General features: G+C 30.0%; 3 protein-coding genes across 10 annotated transcripts in view; 1 reads left to right on the forward strand and 2 right to left on the reverse strand.

Moving 5' to 3' along the window:
* LOC106679581 (uncharacterized) overlaps window positions 1-2,403 on the reverse strand; it is a 22,405-nt gene extending 20,002 nt beyond the window's left edge. For 5 of the 7 annotated variants that reach the window (XM_014418819.2, XM_014418816.2, XM_067052786.1 and 2 more), the window contains exons 1-2: window positions 2,196-2,403; window positions 1,893-2,047 (exon numbers count right to left, since the gene is read on the reverse strand). In XM_014418819.2, the coding sequence (XP_014274305.1) occupies window positions 1,893-2,041 (149 nt within the window). In that variant the 5' untranslated portion in view covers window positions 2,042-2,047; window positions 2,196-2,403. The remainder of the gene's footprint in view (window positions 1-1,892; window positions 2,048-2,195) is intronic. The other 2 variants (XM_014418820.2, XM_014418817.2) reach the window with 2 other exon arrangements.
* Window positions 823-11,181, forward strand: GatA (glutamyl-tRNA(Gln) amidotransferase subunit A, mitochondrial). The gene is made up of 10 exons (XM_067052787.1): window positions 823-930; window positions 3,687-3,819; window positions 3,954-4,152; window positions 5,130-5,294; window positions 5,382-5,465; window positions 5,543-5,718; window positions 6,485-6,687; window positions 6,941-7,158; window positions 8,329-8,531; window positions 10,948-11,181. Exons 2-10 carry the CDS (start codon window positions 3,714-3,716, stop codon window positions 11,115-11,117), a joined length of 1,524 nt encoding a protein of 507 aa, XP_066908888.1. The 5' UTR covers window positions 823-930; window positions 3,687-3,713; the 3' UTR covers window positions 11,118-11,181.
* Window positions 11,182-12,687: 1,506 nt separating this feature from the next.
* Window positions 12,688-18,890, reverse strand: LOC106679587 (traB domain-containing protein). 2 transcript variants are annotated; one of them, XM_014418831.2, is made up of 9 exons: window positions 18,801-18,890; window positions 18,596-18,712; window positions 18,387-18,517; window positions 18,204-18,318; window positions 16,509-16,645; window positions 15,244-15,383; window positions 14,667-14,833; window positions 14,401-14,509; window positions 12,688-13,239 (listed from the first exon to the last, which is right to left on the reverse strand). In XM_014418831.2, exons 2-9 carry the CDS (start codon window positions 18,693-18,695, stop codon window positions 13,101-13,103), a joined length of 1,038 nt encoding a protein of 345 aa, XP_014274317.1. In that variant the 5' UTR covers window positions 18,696-18,712; window positions 18,801-18,890; the 3' UTR covers window positions 12,688-13,100. The 2 variants fall into 2 exon arrangements, with proteins under 2 accessions (XP_014274317.1, XP_014274316.1); XM_014418830.2 differs by having other exon boundaries at window positions 18,596-18,870.
* Window positions 18,891-20,689: the final 1,799 nt, after the last annotated feature.

Consider the following 20,689-nt stretch of genomic DNA (forward strand, 5'->3'; position numbering starts at 1 on the left):
CTCGACAATGTGTGTTCAATACAGGTAAGGTTACCTTATTTAAACCTTGCCTAATCAAGCCATAAATTCTTTAAAGATGGTAACCTTGTCCTACCGGGTTCTATTCCTGTAGGTACGAAAGAGGAATGCAAGTCTGGAGGGTAGCCAGACGCCGGGTCCTGCAGGAAGGTAATTCTACCGGATACTATTCCTGTAGATACAAAGTTGGTATGTAAGCCCGGAGGTTAGCTAGCCGCCGAGTCCTACAAAAGGATTGAAGGTAAAAGAAAGAGGTGACCAATAGGGAACAAGCATGAAATAAAACTTTTCGTACAAAAAAGAGGATAGAAATAATAAACTCTGAATGTCTTATTTGCTGTCCCAAAAAGGTACTGTTTCATTTTTTTCCCCTGAACCCTCTAAAACAGAAATAGGCATGGATGAGTAAATGCATTAAGTGGAGGAGAAACATATCCAAAGAATCCAAAATGAATTCTACCTTTTCCTACCGTGGATACTTAAAGGTCTTAGAGAAATATTTATCTCTGTATAGAGATGCACGCTCTGCAGAAACGCTGACTATAATTTCTGAGAGTGAAGAGTCGCCAAGAGGTGAGGTACTGCTACAACACCATCAATGGGGTATTAATCTTACTAATGATACAAAGGCCCGTGTGAGGCACCGCCTGTAAGAACTTACTTTTTTGTGTTTCAGTATATTCTTTTTAGTAATATTTATTTGTCAAATCAACATATTTACATTTATAATACTAATTACAGGTTAATATATAACATTATACAATTATTTACATTTTACTGAATAAATTAACACAATTTCTGAGTAGAGAAAACATAGGTGATACTCCGAGGTGGAACAAACTGAAGCTATTCGTCTTGGCGGGAAACGTGGACGGTTTCGCTGGCTGTGATAGTTACAGGATAGACCAGCAGGTAGAGTGTCGCTACAAGTTTATTACTTTACGTAATGCGTCTTTATTTTCAATGAAGTTAATTTCTGAATTTTACCGTATTTTTCGTAAAATATCCCTCAAAAACGGTTTTTTAAAAAATAATTTATATGAAAATTAAAAACTAGTCTGCGAGTGGATTCTTTATCAAAACTGTCAGTGTTAACTTATGGTCCGTATGTTGGCATGAATTTCAAAACAAGAAATAAATTTATCACCCCTCTCTACAGCTCTTCAAATGTTTTTCGAGACATCAGTAGCCTGGTGAACCGTTTTTATATAAGAGGAAACATGGATTGAACAACTCTCAGCCTCTGTTTTCATTAATTTAAGTACCTTCATAATAACATTTTTGGTTTGATAGTGGATAGTTTTCCCTTTACCCAGTTTACTTGGCATGGTAAACTTATAATATTGCGATATTAATTAAAAATATTTTTGAAAAAACTGATACGAGGAAGTTCTGTTTTTAAAGTTGCAGAAATAGGTCGAGGAAAGGAAAAGAAAGGTTACCAAAGGAAAGTAAGTGTAGTCAACTGAGTAGGTCTGTTCCAACAACCACTTCTGAATATCTAAGAGTGTACGGAGCATGCGCAGTACATAATTTGGGAGGAAAAATCACGTACTACGCATGCTGCGAACAGTTTCCGGCAGTTAGAAGTGGTAGTTGGAACAGACCTAATGGAGAGATGCCAGGAGTGGGAGGTAGGCGGGAGAACATTTGCTACTGCCCATCTCTACCCTCCTTTTACGCACAGGCAAACTCATCTTAGATGTACTATACTGTCATAAATCAAACAATAAAGATATTATTGTTGGATTTGGATGTTTTGTATACATTTTGACTTAGTACTGCACTATTTTGGTTTTTTTACCACACAAAAATCCAGTCTCTACTTGTAATAATTAGGGGGGGAAAAGGATATCATCCATTTTAACACTTACCTTAGGTTGCTGGGACTGATGTGGGGTTTCTTTTTCTTTGGATGATTTTTACATTGGGGAAAACAACATTCAGTTAAAGATGAATCAGTACCTGCGTCGGTAATATAACAACAAGGGGGGTTGTGTATGCATACACTATGCCTTCTCATAACTTTCTAGAACAAAATACTGATAATTATAGAAGGTATCATATCGATGATAGATTCACTCGAAAAAAATCCAGCGCTAGGTTATGTTAACTATAAAGGCTGTTTATTTTGAAACACCCGTACTGCAGACTATGTATGATTATCACGTACTTACCGAATCACATATTATTGGTGTCTGTAATATACATGACTCCTAATTTATTTGCCTTACTTCATTAGTTATTCAGATAGGATTAAAATTCCGAGTACATCAAGTGAAACAAAATGAGATTATAATTCTATATAAAATCAACGAAATAATAATAATTTTTTTCTTAAATATTGTAAATATCATTCATACACAAACATAACAGATGATGCATTCCGTCGAGAACTACTTGAGAACCATCTTATTATATAAGCGCTTTACACATGTATATTGAAAAATACTATTTTGACTAAAAATATTCAACATAGACTATTTAAAAAAATTCATTGGCAATATGTTGTTGGTTTTAAAGTGACTACAGTACAATGGACTTTTATTTCTGAGCTGTCAAATATATGACATTACATAACGTTTTATGTTTATTGCTCCTGCTAAAATGACTTTCTTATAGCAATAACGAAAATTAATCTTGAGACAAAAAGTTAAGTTTCATAAAATTGTAAAGCATGTTGCTAAAAGTTGTTAAAAGTTATGCTTTCCGATCTCATTGCCAGGAAGGTTACAAATCATTAAGATAACATGCTTTTACAACTGTTATTTTTTATTATCATTTAGAAATAAGATACATGCTCATTTTATTATTTACTAGAATTAAGGAATTACCTATTTAATAGCTAGTTCGGCTATGTTATTACAAACCATTGAAGCGGTTAGTTTCATATTATTCATTTAGCTTTTAACTAGTTTTTGTGCTCCATTTATTGTAAAGACAATTTTATTTTTTTTTTACTTCTTTGTTTACAGTAAACTGATGTGAAAATAATAAAATATTTTATTCCAAGTTTTGTTTTATTTATATTGACCTTCCTATTCCTTAAATTGAAGCTTAGAAGACCAAACTCTTTATAAGTTGTATTATATTTTATAAATATTCACCAATCAAACTTTTTAAAATCATTTAAACCAACTGTCTTGTTATTTTTTTTTCTTAAAGAGACATAAGTATAGGTTCATAATAAAATCTACTTCATAACATTTTGTCATTTATAAATTTCATTCTCTTAAATTGTTTTCTTACCAATAAACACTTCTGACTTTGATTAATCCACTCTGCAGTAAAATGCTAATATTTTGTTTGTTTCGTAACCTTTATTATTAAATTCATACAACACATACATAATGGAAATAATAAATGTATACTAGTATAATCCAAGGTAATATACTAGTATACATTTATTATGTCCAACATGTATGTATGTATTGTATGAATTTAATAATAAAGGAGGTTTTGAAAAAAAATATATTTATATATTTATATTATGAAATTATTTATCGAATACAAATTTAAAATAATTGTTTGTTGTGTTATTCAAAATGAGGTAAATTACGTTCCTTTATTTGTTCCATGTACCAAGTCATATAACTATATTAATTAATTCATTTTTTTTTTTTAATTTGATGTTTTATGATCAATTTAAATTCTTTATTTATTCTTAGGTTGGAAAACAACTACAGAATGGTCGTATGGATGCTGCAGAACTGTACCGTGTTTGCTTGAGAAGGACTGAGTTAATAAAAGATTTGAATGCATTTATTTCAATACAAAAGGAATTTAAACCTCATAAACAGAGTAATTTTTTTTTTATGTCCCTAAAGTATTATGAGATAAATGAGACTTTAGAGTATTTGTATGATACAAATAATGATATATAATTCACTGTTAGGATTATATTAATTTACTTTATAATCCTATTTTTCTTTCAGGCAATCAAAATTCTTCAAGGCTGCATAATATCCCAATTGCTGTGAAAGATAACTTTTGTACTAAAGGCATTACAACAACATGTGGGTCTCGAATGCTCAAAGATTTTGTACCGACATATAATGCTACGGTTGTTGAAAGACTGTTAAATCATGGAGCTACTATTATTGGGAAGTGTAATTTAGATGAATTTGCTATGGGGTATGCATTTAATTTAGAGTATTTCAATGTATTTTTATACATATATTTGAAAAGTAAATTCTGAAAACAAAAAGATTTTTCTAATTTTTTCTTTCCTGTTATTATGTAAGGTTTTTCTTGGTTTTTGCATGATGAGGCCTAATATTCTGGCCAAAACATTGGCACTGATAAAATAAGTTTTAACTTATTTGTGCTCTTTACTGACCACACTCCCAACCATCTCATATTATAATGTTAGAATTTGTAAAATATAACTATAACTTTCATTATTTTTAAAGGGTGTCTCTCATCTTCATCTGCGGGTAATTGATTAAAAAATATAGGAAAAATCATATAGTTACTTTTTGAAACAATGCTAACTTTATATAACTATTTTAATTAAATTATTGGTCATGAATTAATCAAATTACCAATTATATAATATATAATAAATATATATTATATATCCAAAAAAAAAAATTGTATTTGAATTAATTTAAATCTTCAGAAAAATGTTATCCTAAAGTCTTGGTATTGATTTGTTTGAGTTCATGATTCTGAAGAATAGATAAGGATGTGAAGAAATATTTGTTTGGAAACAATCATTTTCTCTACTTCATGCTTAGAAATGTTCCTTGCTATGAATACCATCTTCCACACATCAATTTAACTATTTTCATTAAATAATGTTAGGCCTTTGAAGTTTTCTATTTATTAGTGTTTTTAATCATTATGAAGATTTTCATCTACTCTTACTGTATGCATAATCCTCCCTGGCTTCTGAACCCTTCATTGTTTTTAGGTTTATAGGATCTATACTAGTATTGACCTTTAGCAATTGTTCTATTAAAAAATTCTTTAAAGATGAAATTAATTCAAAAGAAGAAGAATTATAATTCTATTTGCAAATTTTTAACATTAAACTTTAGAATTTCTATTATTTAACTTTGTAGAAAACAATTTATTGTATCAGTAATAATTTTTTTTTTTTTGGTTAGTTCAGGTACTGTCGACTCCATCCATGGACCTACAAAGAATATTTGGCGTTCAAATATTGCATATTCGATTGATGATCAAGAAGTTAAACTTCCTGCAGACTGGCGCATTTCAGGTGGTAGCTCTGGAGGCAGTGCAGTTGCTGTTGCTACTGGGACTTGTTTTGCGTATGATTACTTCCCTTTAACATTTTGCATTATAATGTACAATATTTTAATTTAAAAAAAAAATAAATTGTTGATTTTTGGGAGCAGTGGCATGCGCAAACCCCAGCACACTACCCCACTGCTGCTGCACCCCATATACCAGAAATGGCAAGGGAGGGGGATAAAAAAAATGTACAAGATTTGAACTGAGTTTGTATTATTATTTGTGTATTATATTATTGTGTAAATAATCATGATTCATAATATAGGGCTCTTGGATCAGACACAGGAGGCTCAGCACGAAATCCTGCTGCCCATTGCGGTATCGTTGGGTTCAAGCCCACCTATTCTACCGTTTCCAGGCATGGCCTTATACCACTTGTTAACTCGATGGATGTTCCTTCTGTTTTGACTAGATCTGTTAGTGATGCTACTACAGTGTATGGTAAATAAAAATATAATTTTATTTACTATTGAGATATGTATTATTGTTAATCAATAATTTGTAAGTAATTAATGTAACTTTATTTCAAAATTAATACCATAATTTTAATAATGATCATTCTTGTAATAAAAGCTGAATGCAAGTTTTGGATAGCATTGAGTTGGAATATGTAAAATGTCAGTTCCTATAATATGAGCTTAATGAAAGAAAAACAAACCAAAGTGAAATCATCTGTATTCAAAATAACTTTTGTTTTGTTCAACACACTTTCTCAATATCAAAAAAGGTTTTTTATTCCTTGTTCAAAGAAACCATTTCAATCGATACACTGGAGAAATAAAAATTTTATATCGTTCTCATTTTTTAATTTTATTTTTTTCAAGAACTCTGAAAAAATGGTAGTCAATTGGAAACAAGTCAGGTAGAACTTTAATTTTCAAACCATTTGGTTTTTTTAAATAGTTACATTATGTGATGTGATAATTTAAGTTCTACCACATTCACCTTGCATGTCAGCAACTGACTTCCATATTTTTATATCATGACTCGTTTCAAAAATTTGAAAGTGAAAACAAGATGTTTTCATTTCTTGAATTTATAGAATCAGAGCCAAAAACAAATATTAAATATTAATTACTTCTACTTGATTATTAAGAAACGAAAGCAAAAGAAGGACTTATTAAATATTAATTACTTCCTTCAAGACATAAAAATAAAATTATATTCAAGTATAAGAACAAGAATGAATTTTATGAATTTTTTTTAGGAGTCATTTGTGGTAGAGATTCTTTTGATAGTACTACTGTAGCTACTGATACAAGACCAGAAAAACCTCTTTCTATTGATCCAGTTCAGATTAGGATTGGGATACCGATGGAGTATCATCCTTCTGGTCTATCAGAAGAAGTTCTTGCAGCATGGGAACTGGTTGCAGGTATCTTTGAGAAAGCTGGATCTTCAGTCAAAAAGGTTAAAGAAAACAATATTCTAGGTTAAAAGTAAATATAGTCTATTATTTTCATCCTTGCATTGGCCTCTTTACGTGCATTCTATTAATTTTCTTATAAATACTTTGAATACAGCATATTGTAGTACTGACTTATTTTGAGGGTTATTTGTATAATTTATACATTAGTTGTATTAATTTATTGAAGCTACTGCATGTGTTAGTTCATGTTTTAAAACTATTTAGCTTAGTAAAAAATAATTATTGTTTAAATAGGTATCATTACCGCATACCAAGTACTCAATAAGTTGTTATTCTGTGCTGAATCAAGCCGAAGTAGCCTCCAATATGGCCAGGTACGATGGTCTTAAATATGGATTCAGGCCTCATGAGGGTACATCTGTGGAGAGTCTCTATGCTGAAACACGTGCCACTGCCCTTGGTCAAGTTGTCAAGGCTAGGATACTTGCAGGAAACTACTTCTTGCTTCAGAGGTCTATTGTTATAAAAATATTGATTTTGTTAAATATATTTTTAAATTTAGCATGCTTTAATTTTGTTTTTTAATGGTATGATAATTGATTGATATGAAGGAAGATCCTGTAGTACTCAGATCCAGATTGTTATTCGAAAACACAAAAATTGAAATAACTTCAACACAATGCCACTAATCTACATGAAACATAAAAGAGGCTTAGGATCCTCTAAACTGCACAAATCCAATTTTAATAAGCAAATTAGAACCAGAGATAGAAAATAAAACATTTGAGAAATTTGTCTTTATTTGAAACTGCTTTTTCTTCCATTTAAGGCAAAAATCTAAAATATACTGATATGGCTTGGAAGAGCAGAAATTTAGCTTTCCAACAGTTGTAATTGGGTTTGATTTGAGTTACATTGTAAGGAGTTATCAATTTATTTCGTGAATGCTGGAGATCGCCAGAAAAATATCCTCCAAAAATCAAGCCCAAAAATTTCCAATTTTTAACTCCGATGAAATTTCACATTTAAGGGTTTCCAAAGACCCTAAAACCAAATCTGATTGATTTTCATTTAAAAAAATGTTTTTGGTCTACTTTACTGGAAATGACTTTTGGTAATTTTTTACACACTTAAACTCATTTAATACAGTCAATAATCTTTAGTTCTTGTTCTACTAAAAAAAAACTAATTGAATGGTTATATAATAACCATTAAATGCATGCAGAGATATGCAATTCTTTCTCATTCTTGCTAAAAAGAAGAGATATACTATACTGAGAATCATTGTTTTTTATTTTATATTTAGATATTTCTGAAATTAATTTTTTTTTTAGATATGTACTTATGGATGTTTATGCATATATGTATGTAAAATAATACTTAAAGAGGTATTTGAAAATCAACGTCCCATTGAGTATTATTATCTGAGTCCTGGGAAAACTTAACTAAACAGCTAGTAATTGTTTAGTTTATATTTTGTATATGTTTAAAAAAATTATTTTGTTTCAAGTTTATTCCCACAGCACTCGATAATGGTTATTATTAATCTCAAGTAAAAAAAAAAAATGGTTTAATCTCAATTTTTGTAATTGCTAATGTTTTAACAGTATTTTTTTAAATATTTAGTAAATTAGTTATTAGTCTTTGTTTAATTTACAACTTCTATTTCCTAATATTTGTAGAAATTATAAAAAGTACTTTGAAAAAGCTCTCAAAGTACGAAGACTGATAGTAAATGATTTCCTTGACGTCTGGAAGTCAGTAGATATCCTCGTAACTCCTACCACACTAACAGAAGCTCCATCTCTCTCTGAGTTCTGTAAGCTTGACAACAGGCAGCAATGCTCTTCAGAGGACTATTGCACTCAACCTTGTAATCTTGCTGGTAAATATAGTTAAATGAACTAGTATCACACTATTTCTAGGGGCATTGTTGCTTAAGCTATGTCTTATAAATTAAAAAAAATCTACAATATCCTATACTTTAAAAAATGAATGTACTATAAGGCTTTCAAGATTTAATTTTATTTTTAATTCAAAATTTTTAATAATGAATCAGAAGTCAAAGCTTACAACTATAATTTGTACCTTTTGATCACGTATGTATTCATAGACCTTAGCTATGGAAGTAGATTTGGCAGGTTTTCCCATGTGCTTCTCACACACACTATAAGCCTTACCAGTCAGCCATGGAAAGGACTTTCCTTATGTTTCTCTCCTCCAACGTTCTAGTGCTTATATTTACATTTTTTTATGGCAATGCTTATTTGATATAGCAAAAAAAACCTAATATTTTTTAGACATATAGTTTAAATGTTTCAAAGTTAAATACTACACAACCACATTCTATCAGATTTCGATGTGTGATACTATTTAATACATAAAATTGTTTGAGGGAATGTTCAAAAGATGGCATAGTAGTAATTGAGAACCTCTTTTTCTCGATATGACAAATGTATTTCTTTTTTTTGTTGTCACATTTATCAAATTCCCATCCCTACAGTTGCTCAAATGGGATCAACAAATCTCTAACGAATCCTTTTTAGTGGAAGTCAGGCACTGGTGAAAGTTACGTTTTTCAGTTTGGCTTTACAACTTACATTTAGTTGTTTAGTGTAAGATGACCATGACTAGTGAATGTCAACCTTTCTTGAAACTTCAACTATCACTGTAACAAATATATGATATAGAATGAGACAAGCCGTATAGACCCTCATTATATTTTTTAAAAAAGGCTCAGTAAATACTTGACAAATCCAGCAGGAAGCTTAGAAATGGTTTAATGTAATGTAAAATTAATAGTTTTAATTTAAAGGATTCACATTTTAATCTGTAAACAAAGATGGGGTATAAGTACAGGTACCTTAAACCAGTGGTGGCCAACCTACAGCCTGCATGTGGCCCACCTTGTACGTTTTTAGAGCCCACGAAATATGTCACTTTTACAAATATATTTATTTTATAATGTCCAAAGTTGGTGAAAACTAATGTATTAAAAAGATTTGTGCATTCACATATTCAAGAATAACTTGAAATTATAAGAAAAGGTTAAACTTGTTTTAAAACAATATTCTTACAAATATATGACACATATTACCTGTTTTATTAATGAGTTTAGAGTAAGGACTCATTATGTTTCAATTTTCAACTCTAAAAAATGTCAAAGTGGGTCTCACATGTAAATGGGGTCTACTCTACAATGATCTGTGGGTATATATAATTTTATATGCGGCCCGTGGAGTCATGGTGCATTTCCAAAGTGAGCCGCAGGATTATTTGTGTTGGCCACACCCTCCTTAAACTAATAACATTCAATAATTATAGAAAGAATAAGAGGTTTCTATTACAATCTAATGTAAGAAGATAATATATAAATTAGATTAAATATTTGAAAGGGATGATATTATAAATTGACTTTATAAAGAGATTAATTAAAATTTTAACCTACTCTCCAAAACTAAGAGAATGAAAATAATAACAATGATAGAATGAAATACTTAACTATTGGATTATTATTATTTGGACAGTAAAAAGAAGTGTTATCCTGTAAAATTTGAATAAATAAATATTAATGATGTATCAATTATTTTAAAATAATTGACAACTTCAAAATGGGCATGGAGCCCAACATTTTTTAGTTTTGGATGATAGTATAAAAATGTAAATATTTTAATCTAAAAAGGTTGATTTATTAATTTTCCTGCATTAAAAAAAATGTTAATTTAAAAAAAAAATTGTAGGAAGATAGTCGAGGTGGCAGTCAATAAAGTTAGAATAGATAAGGAAAATAGTAAAAGGAAACTATTTATTGTTAACCAATGTCAACTGAATACAAAGTTGTCATCTTTGTTTCAATCTGACAGCCCTGCAAAGTGGAGCAAAATGTTGATTAACAATAAATAGTTTTCTTCTACTATTTTGGTATCTTTATTGACCTCCACCCGGAATATTTTCCTACAACCTACTTTATACAGTCAAGTAACTTCTTCCAATATAAAAAAAAAGAAGAAGAGGTTGGCAAGGTTGGCGGTCAAAAGTATCAGGTACAGCAATGTTAAATTCCTTTTATGTAAATATATGCTTAACTCATTTAAAAGAATACACCATTTTTTAAAAATTTACCAAGTTCTTATTGATTGATATTTCAATAGAATTAAGGTTAATTTCAAACACAAAAAGTTAGTTTTAATTTATTTCATGTTATTTTGAACGGATCAAAATGTTTAATATTAATTTTCTCAAAAATATTTTCAAATTGAAATATATTCAACATTATTTATTACTTATATAAATTTTTATAGGATGTCCTGCTATATCAGTTCCAGTCAGACTGTCGGCAAATGGTCTGCCGATCGGGATACAGCTCATAGCCCCAAATTATAAGGACTTTTTTCTGCTGGCAGTTTCTAACTGGCTTGAAAACAAGATTTCCTTTCCGAAGCTAAAGTTAATTGATGACATGATAAAATAGATTGTAGGAATTATAAGTCTTTTGTAAACATCATAGCAATTGTAAATATACTTTTTTTTTACAACGCCACATATTTTTATTCACAGTAACCTTAAAATCTTAACATTTAAGAAATATCCTAAGGAAACCATGGCACTTGGGAAGCTATTGCTAGGATCAGGGTGAGCCTGGGTGTTATCTCAAAAATTGTTTTAGAACCTACAACATTCCTCATAGGTCCTAATGTTGCATTGATATTCAATCCATTATATCTCCATTAAGTGCTGGCTTAACAACACTGGAATTTTTAAACTGATTATTTTAAAATTACTTTTATTGAAGATATGGTATGGAAGTAAGAACTAAGACTGATTCATGCCTGCTCTGTGAATCCAACTATACCCCATTCATGGCATTTGAGTGCTATAGGATCTAATTTTGGTATAAAACTGGTTTTGAGGTGTATGCTATTGAACCACAGTCAATAAGTTATTATAGGTGCTAACATAACATGTGTTTCCAAAGAACAACCAATGTAACTTTAACAAATGCCCATATTTTCTCCAACCAAGGAAGAGAAGATTATTTACATGTCAGCATAGAAAACATATCCCATGTGATATATCCTGCATTTAAATTGATCCATTGTAATATGCTCTTTTTGAGTAAATAGTATATTTTGATGTATAAAGGGTTTTTGATATGTTTTATTTTATGTATCATTTTAATATTCATTTGTTTTGTTTATCCAAAAAGCAAGCTAACCCAATTTTCCTTGTCTATATTAACTTCGTGATTCCAAACAAAACCAAGATGGCGGTATGTATTCTTCAGTAGACAAGTCCATTGAATCAAGGCCATGTTGAGCAGATTTCAAATATCATAAAAACTATTTTAACTCTTCCCATCATAATTGAAAATACAGTAAATTAAAGGAAAAATAGAAATCAAGAAATAGTGCAAATGAATAATATTCAGAAAATAAATCATTTGGAAAAATCCCTAACTGTTGTGGGACAATCGATGTCTACATGTAACCTCAAGACAGATTTTCGTTTTGGAGAGAGGCAGTCGTTGTGTGGACAGAGAAGAGAAAGGATGTCCTCATCAATTTCTGTCCAGCAAGAAGAGGAAGCCATTTTGGACGCCAGAACAATAGATAAAAGAAGACACCAAGGATCATAGAAGGAAGATCGTTAGCTTGGTTAGTTTTGTATACATAAAATAGATACAAATGTAAACTAGATTTTAATTTAATTAATTGTAACTATAGTAAATAGCTGTTTCTGATTGTCTAGCAACTACACGCCCTGAGATTAAGAGTCTTCTTATATAATAAAATTATATTATCCATTAAGTAGTAAAGTTCTTAATTTGAACCCAAGTATCTTTTATATTTGAAAAAAATTATAAAATTCTTTTTTATTTTATTTTTAATAAATAAAATTATTACACCATATTAGATATTTCGAAATCAGAAAATTATGAATTTGGACAACCACTTTAATTGGGCAAGATACCATCCAATTTTATTGACATGAATACTTCAGATAATCTTGTAGAAAGGGAATGGTAGAGGAATAAAAAATAGTTCCGTTCTAGTCATAGATATATTTATTTATAATCAAAAAAATACATTTCATTTGTCATCTAATTTATAAAAACTAAATATAACAATATGATAAGGATCAATGTTTACGTCATAACATAATTGGATATTGTCAGGTCAGATGGTTTAGGTCCCCAGATCCAGTATATTTTTAACAGATCCAATCATTTTTCAGTATATTAATGGAAGTAGAAAAATTCCTAATTACAATTAACAACCTCCCCCTCCCACTTTTCACAATAAAATTTTAAGTTAGTGTTCTCGTTCTTATCATAAAAGATGAGAATGGTCACCTATATAAAATATTAAGGAAGATATAGATAACAGCCTTATTTATTCTTCAAACAGTTGGAATGTCGTCAACATATGTTAGCGATTATACATTTCTTCCAACATCAATGTCTAAGCCAATGAATCAATTCATTGAAGAGAGAACCAAAGTTCACTCTTTTAGATATCTGATAACAAAGGAGAGCAGCTCCACCAGCTATTATAGTCTTCTTCACTATTCCCCGACTTTTCTTCTGTTCAATTCTATAACAAAATAAAAAAAGTTTTAATAAATATTTTCATTTAAATCACATTTTAGCATAACAACATAATTAAAATGATCTAAAACAGAATTTTCTTTTTTAATAATTTCTATATTACATATCTCATTAAATATGATATGTAATAATATACAAATTTTCACTGTTTAGACATTTCTGTGAATATTATCTACATCTGAAATATTCAACTTCAATGTTTAATTCCATTGAGGCAAAATGGAGCATTGACGAATAATATGCACAGTAACTAACTAATTCTAATGAAAGAACACACAGCAATAAAAACAATTCTCCTTGCCATATACTAAAAGTTCATTATTGTTGTTGGTACACATGCATTACCTCTTGACAGGATTCGATGTGTAAACAATGTCATCCTTCAGTCAGCAGATTGGCACAGCTTGTATTTTGCGATATAGATTGGAATAACGGAAAAAAAAGTCATTGATTGAAGATCACCAGAATTATGGAAGAACAAACTAAGTGTTTATAAAAAACATAAAATTAAAAATGATAGTTTAAAGCAGTTAGTGAGTAAATGGTTTAGGTCAAAAAGAAAATCAAGGACTAGCGTTCAGCATTTTATCGCCAACAAAAACAATCACAATAAAAAAATATAAACAGTTCCTAATTGAACTATATAGAAAGATACTATAAAGAAAGATAAACAGTTCCCTTTTGAGCTCTTAGTGGTTTTTATCAACAAAAAGTAAAGTGAGTTTTGTAGGTGCCCAAAAAGAGTGGCTCACATCCCAGCAAAAAAAGGAGAATTTTTTCAAGCAAGTAATTAAAAACTTTTTAACTCATTTGTCTAAAATTTCAGAATAAATTAATGATCCACCACTGTAGCTTATAGATTTATTATCTTATAAGATCTATAAACATGATGCACCAAATTTAAATTGCAATAGAATCATTTTAGATACATACTCAATACATTCACAACAATGAGCATGTGATATAGAGAAATAAATTCTGGATACAACATTATAAAATAAGTACCATACCTCATATTGTTTAGTATTGCCTCAATGGAATCAAACCTTAAGGAACACTTTTAAGGTAATTTTAGCTCTAATTCATTATACTGATTTATATTTACATTCATTGTATAAATTTATTAATTATGATTAAAAAAAATTACACTAGAATAGGTTGTATATCTTCATCTGACACTTTCATCCATAATTCCTTTATTCCAGGAGTATGGCCAATCCCAACAACTCCAACTGCAACTGTAGGCTGACAAACATCTGAAATACCACAAATAATTAAGTCAATTAGTTTTAAAATAGGTTTTATACCTTGATGTAATTACTTTAAAGTAGAACAACCTAGAAACAACTAAAGATCATTTTGTTTCTAAAACAATAATTTTTAATTGTGGGGAGTAAAAATTAATCAACTTACTGGCTTCATTGTAAAAACCACAAGAAACTGCAGCTTGGAGGCTGAATGTTAAGTAAAGATCCCTTTCCCTAATAAAAACTTCACCAATCTCTGGAAACTCTGTTGACATTTTCTTCAAAATTGAAGCCAAAAGATCGGATTCTTTGAACTGCTCCACATCAGCTTTTCTAAATGTTTCAAAATTTATGATTAGTAAATTCAACCATGAGACTTAAAAAGATTTTATTTACAGTGTAGACAAATAGTCTCTAAAGTATGGTGCATGAGCTCTACCAACCTGGCCTGTTTATTGAATAAATGGTCTAATTTGCAATATAAGAAATTATACAAAACAATAATCAAATAAGCTTTATTTAAGGAACAAAATAACTAACATGTTAAAACTCAAGATTTGTGAGTAATTCAACACTATGGAATGTTGATGATGGGTAGGTTTTACCCATTGGGCCTTAAATAAATAGAGTGCGGCCCTTAGGCTAAATCATTAAGAAACCCCAGGCATAAACCAACCTTTAAAAAAATGAAAAAATAAAATTTCACAAACATAATAGTAAAATAAGCTTGGAAGTACACTCACGTAAAAGTATGGTTTTCAAATACTAGTGAATATGCAAGCCTTAACCTTTGCCACCAGGATAATACAGCTAAGGCCCTGTTGAGTGTGATATGAATAGGACGATCCCCAAAATGTAGCATACACCCTGGGATTTTCTTCACCTGTTTAAAATATAACATTAAAGAACAAAGAAAAAATTCTCAATAATGTATCACGTATTAGTTTTATTATTATGCTACTATTATTAAAAACATTCTAATTTTAATACAGTAGATTCTGCTATATTAGATCACTGGGTAATTGGGACTAGCTTATAAAGACATTTTCTACGAAACAAACTAAACAATGTGAAATGCTACCGATACAATTTAAACAAAATATATCATTAAAGAGGAAGGAAATTTGTCTACAACTAAGCCAACTAGATACTTTAGAATAAAGAAACCCTAAACAACTTTGAGGGAAAGAATTTTCAAACTAATCCATTAGTTGGCCAAGCCTCTTCTAGATCTAAGTATTGTCATAAGGTGAGGATTTAGAAAAAAAGTAAAGGAAATCCATGTTCCAAGAGGCAAAAGTTGGGAAGTTCAAAATTTTCAACATCACTGATTGTTAGCAAAAGATTCATAGGTACTAAACATTGCTAAAACTTCAACATCTAAAAAATGGAAAGAATAAGCGGTATAAAATGAGTTGGAGAATAAACCTAGAAATGAATAAAAAATATTATGACAATAAAAGAGTACCTTTCCACTTTATAACAATAGAGATAATATCATATAAATGGCCACTTCTATCCTTTATTATGTTGTTTAATTAAACTTTCTTTAAGACCTGATTTCCAAAATATACGAATCCTAATTAAAGATTATATAATTTTTTGAAGCACTAAGGAAGTTTTACTCTGGCTAACCCAACCTACATTTAACAGTAATATATAAGAATATCCAAATTATTTTTAAAAATATGTATTCTATAGTCTGGAGAGAAACAGGTTTGATAAAAACTAAAAACAATGGTATAGCAGATACTTCCTGTATCACCCAACTATAGATGGATGATGGGTTTGATCAAGAGAAAAAAAAGTATCAAACATTAGCCAGGAGATAAACTAGGTTCAGCTAGGAGTACAGTTCTGTATCAAATAAGTAGCATTAAGCAGAGAATCAGTTAACTTAACCATTGCACATCTCACAGGTCCAAATATCATGGAATTTAATAATATACAATTTAGGGAAAACAATTATTTAACTTTCAGTAGAATGAAGAAAAAATTAAAAAGTTACTTCTTGAAATGCTCTTCTAAATTCTCCTCCAGGTGCCATTCCAAGATCTCGGGTAAGTTGGGCTGACACACTTAATAGCAGGATGTTCATCATTCCTTGCAAGAATCCATTTTCCTTGACAATTTCTTTCATCTTTGCTGTTGAAAAAAATCATTCAAAATGTATTTGAAATAGTTAAGGATGTAATTGGATTTTAATTTAATAGTGTACAAGTCATTTTAGATTTTAAATCAATCAATACATGTAATATAATATTCATTACAGGAAGACACTCTGGGTGGCAGTCAATATAGGTTTCAAAATAGTAATATAAAACTATTTATTGTCGGAAGATAGTCCAGATGGCGATCAATTAATGACATCAAAATATTAAAAGAACACTATTTATTGTTAACCAACCTTTCGCCCCACTTTGCAGAACTGTGTTTTACTTCACCACCACCCAGACTATCTTCCTACAATCTACTTCATACGGTCAACTATATTCTTCCAATAAGAAAACTGTTTACTTTTAAACAATTTTTACCCCACTTTGCAGGGCTGTCAGATTGAAATGGATATGACGACTGAATCTACCTCCTATATAATGTTTAGTATTCAGAATTCAAATAAAAATTTTAATAAATAAAAATTTCTCTCTTCATTTGGTAAAAAATTGTTAAATTAATGTTACATACATTAATTTAATAGAAGTTATTAAATAAACCAATAAGTTCAGTAAAAAAAAAAAAAATTATTGTGGTTCGGAACTAGTGCATTATTTTAATAATACATTTCCTCCAAAATCTTATCAATAGATAGTATAGGTGTCAGTGATAACTACTAAGCAAACTCTATCAACTTTTATAAATAAAAATAATTTTTATACCTCACCAAGGTGATTATAAATACCAAAGGAATTTTTAAGGAGATGAAACATCATATTTCAATATCTCTAAGGAAGATGGCACTTCAGACATCACAAAACTTAAGCTTTAACTTAAATAAATTAGTATTCATAAACTCATTTCAAATTATTGACATATCATCAACGTTGTGTTAAAAGGACAAATTCAACATTTGTTTTTTGTTTCTTTTTTCGGATTTTCATCCTTTTACTTTAATGGTATTTTATACAAAACAATTGGAATAAACACAAGTTTTCCAAAACTATAAACACACATTATAGTTTTATTTCAAAAAAATTTCCCAGACCAGGTAAACTATAAAATATGCTCTCACGATAAGTGCTAGATTCACCCCTTTTAAAGAACAAGGATACAATAAAAAAAAAAAAATAAAAAACAGCAAGTAGATTATTTTAGATAAGTTAATAATGAACCAATTAAAATAAAGTAAATGACTGATTAAAATCATACAGGAAATGAGTATAAATCCAGAAAGAGATAAATGTTAATCATTAATAAATTAAATCAATCATTTAAACACATTAAGAAAGGGACAAGTTTTTTAAGCCTATTAACTTAAAGGTAAGGACACTGTCAATAAAATATGAGTTATTTTCTGATTCTGAAATAATGAAATTAATGTGAAATAATTGATGAAAAAATACTGGCAAATCTCGCGAGCACTAACATTTTTAGTGTATAATCCATTTGATTCTGAACAAAATGCTAAATGATTAATTTTTTACCTCAAGAAATATGTAATGATACATGCACAAAATGTGATTAATAAAATTTTTCAAACACTTACCAAATGAAAGGTTGCAAGCTTCTTCTTCAATGGTTTTCTCATCTAATCTGAGAATGCTACTTCGAGATCTGCACAACTCTACCACTACTATATGTGGTTTCACGGTACGAATAACCTATAACACTAGTAGTAATTAGTTGATAATTCAAGGTAAATATTAAAATTAAATCTTATAGACATTACTTTGCTGACATCCTCCTGACTCTCCAGACTGAAGTGAGCTGTCCCAACCAAATATAGCTTGGATCCATTTGGTCCATGCAGGAGGGAAACAGTTTTTGGTAAATTGGAATCGAAAACCTGCACAGTATCATCTGAATAAAAAGACAATAAGACTTAAACTGTTCAAAATAACAGCTTAAGAGGAAATAAATTAATATTAAATAAACTACCCCCTTGGTCAACGTTCACTTCCACAGAATGAACCTGACTTCTAACTTCTTTTTTTTCATTTTCTTCAGTAAGGTTTCTTTCACTGTCCTCTCCTCCCATTTTAGTAACTTGAAGAACTTTCACAAATCATAAATATTAGATAATATTTGTGTAATGTTCCGTACACATTTAAACAGATAACGATCTCGTATAATGAGAATTTACCGTAACAGCTTTCCAATACAATGTAAATAACAACGGTGAGGAGGTGGCTAGTGGCTACTGCACACTACTTACAGATGAGTGTCAATTCCATAGAGGTCGAACCCAAAGAATATAAAGTATATTAATATAATCGAACTAAAATATCCTCCAGATTACTTCAGCAACTAAAGTTACATTTTATAATAAACTTATTACTTGTCATTTTCCTAACTAACGGTTTAAGACTGTATAATAAATGTATTTCATACAAGAACTAACAATTTTGGTAAAATACTTTTATTGGAAGAACATAGTTGATCTATGAAGTAGATTATTGGAAGATAGTCTAGGTGACGGAAAAATAAAAGTATCAAAATATTAGAAGAAAACTATTTATTGTTAACCAACATTTCGCCCCACTTTGATTTCGGATTGAAACAAAGATGACAACTGAATACACAGTTACCACCCGGACTATCTTCCAAAACAAGCATGGACTCTGTACACAGTTGACCCAAGCCAATTGAATTAAAAGTTTCCCCGGACATCGTTTTTATTGTACATTTGGTACTTTTTGAAGAACCATAAAAGAAAGAACGTCCTTCACTTTCCCGTAAAAACATGGATTTGAATTGCAACCAAGTACATTCAAATTACATGCTATCGGGCTTCTCCTTTAATAAAAACAGAAAATGAAATCAAGGGGACTGAAGAAGTCTTAATGATGGGAATCTGCATGTTCCTGGTCAGTTCTCATACACATAAGTAGTAGCCAGCCAAGCTATCTGCCGTAGGTAATGAATCTGATCAGAGCTCAAAAGGAATGACGACTAATATAATACAATTGGACACATAACTGAATAATTAACGATCTGAAATGACAAAAACAATGAATATTTATTGGCACAATGTTGGGGGCATAATCTAGCATGTATTGAAGTATATGTGCAAAAAGTGATAGTCATCCTAAAAAATTCTTCAATAACATACTGGGGACAATAAAATTTGCATTAATGGAAAATTTTAAATGTATAATGAAACAAAAATAACAGTGACTGCTTCATTCAGAACCATTAGTCTACTTCCTCACTTAGTGTGCTCCATCATTTTAAAAAAAATAATCTGTTATAACGTCTTTAATTATATATTCTGAACACCTGTTTTGCTATTGATGGTTTTCTGATAATTTTCCCCATTAGAATATAAGCCACGGTTCAGAAAATGGATATTGAGGTTGGGAAGAATTAGGCTTACCATAACACATTTACTATTTAAGTCAGCAACAAGAAAGATGAAATATAACGAAAATAAATTAGCAAATAATGCCCTTTAAGGTTATAGAACCTTTCTCTCATCTGTTATTCTTATATTCTTTTACTTAATACTTCCTTGACTGATATGCTATTTATTGTTAGTTGGTCTTTTTTATAATGTTGACGTGAAACATACTGTTTGTGGTTTTTATCTTTTGTTGTCTTGATGGTCTCTGAATACGGTAAACATCAACTGGTTTTATTTATAGATTTTAGGATTTGTATTGGGATAGTCTTACAAAAATATATATATTTTTTTTCTCACCCTTCTATCAATTTTATTATTTAAACATCATATGTATACATAATATATACACAATACAAAGTAAACATAATTGTCCTTTCATTGCCTGAAGGGCATTTTGACCTGACAACGTCTTATAAATTAGATTGCAGGGAGTCATGTAGGCAAAAGTGTAGCGTAACGGAAATAGAATGGGCGTGGCTTAGTAGTATAGTAGTGGGGGTAATTAAGGTCATAGATACTTGAAGTCATGTAGGCAAAAGTGTAGCGTAACGGAAATAGAATGGGCGTGGCTTAGTAGTATAGTAGTGGGGGTAATTGAGGTTATAGATACTGGAAGTCATGTAGGCAAA

This window comes from Halyomorpha halys, unplaced genomic scaffold (assembly GCF_000696795.3).
Source record: "Halyomorpha halys isolate HHAL.00 unplaced genomic scaffold, Hhal_1.1 Scaffold209.1, whole genome shotgun sequence".
Taxonomy (NCBI): domain Eukaryota; kingdom Metazoa; phylum Arthropoda; class Insecta; order Hemiptera; family Pentatomidae; genus Halyomorpha; species Halyomorpha halys.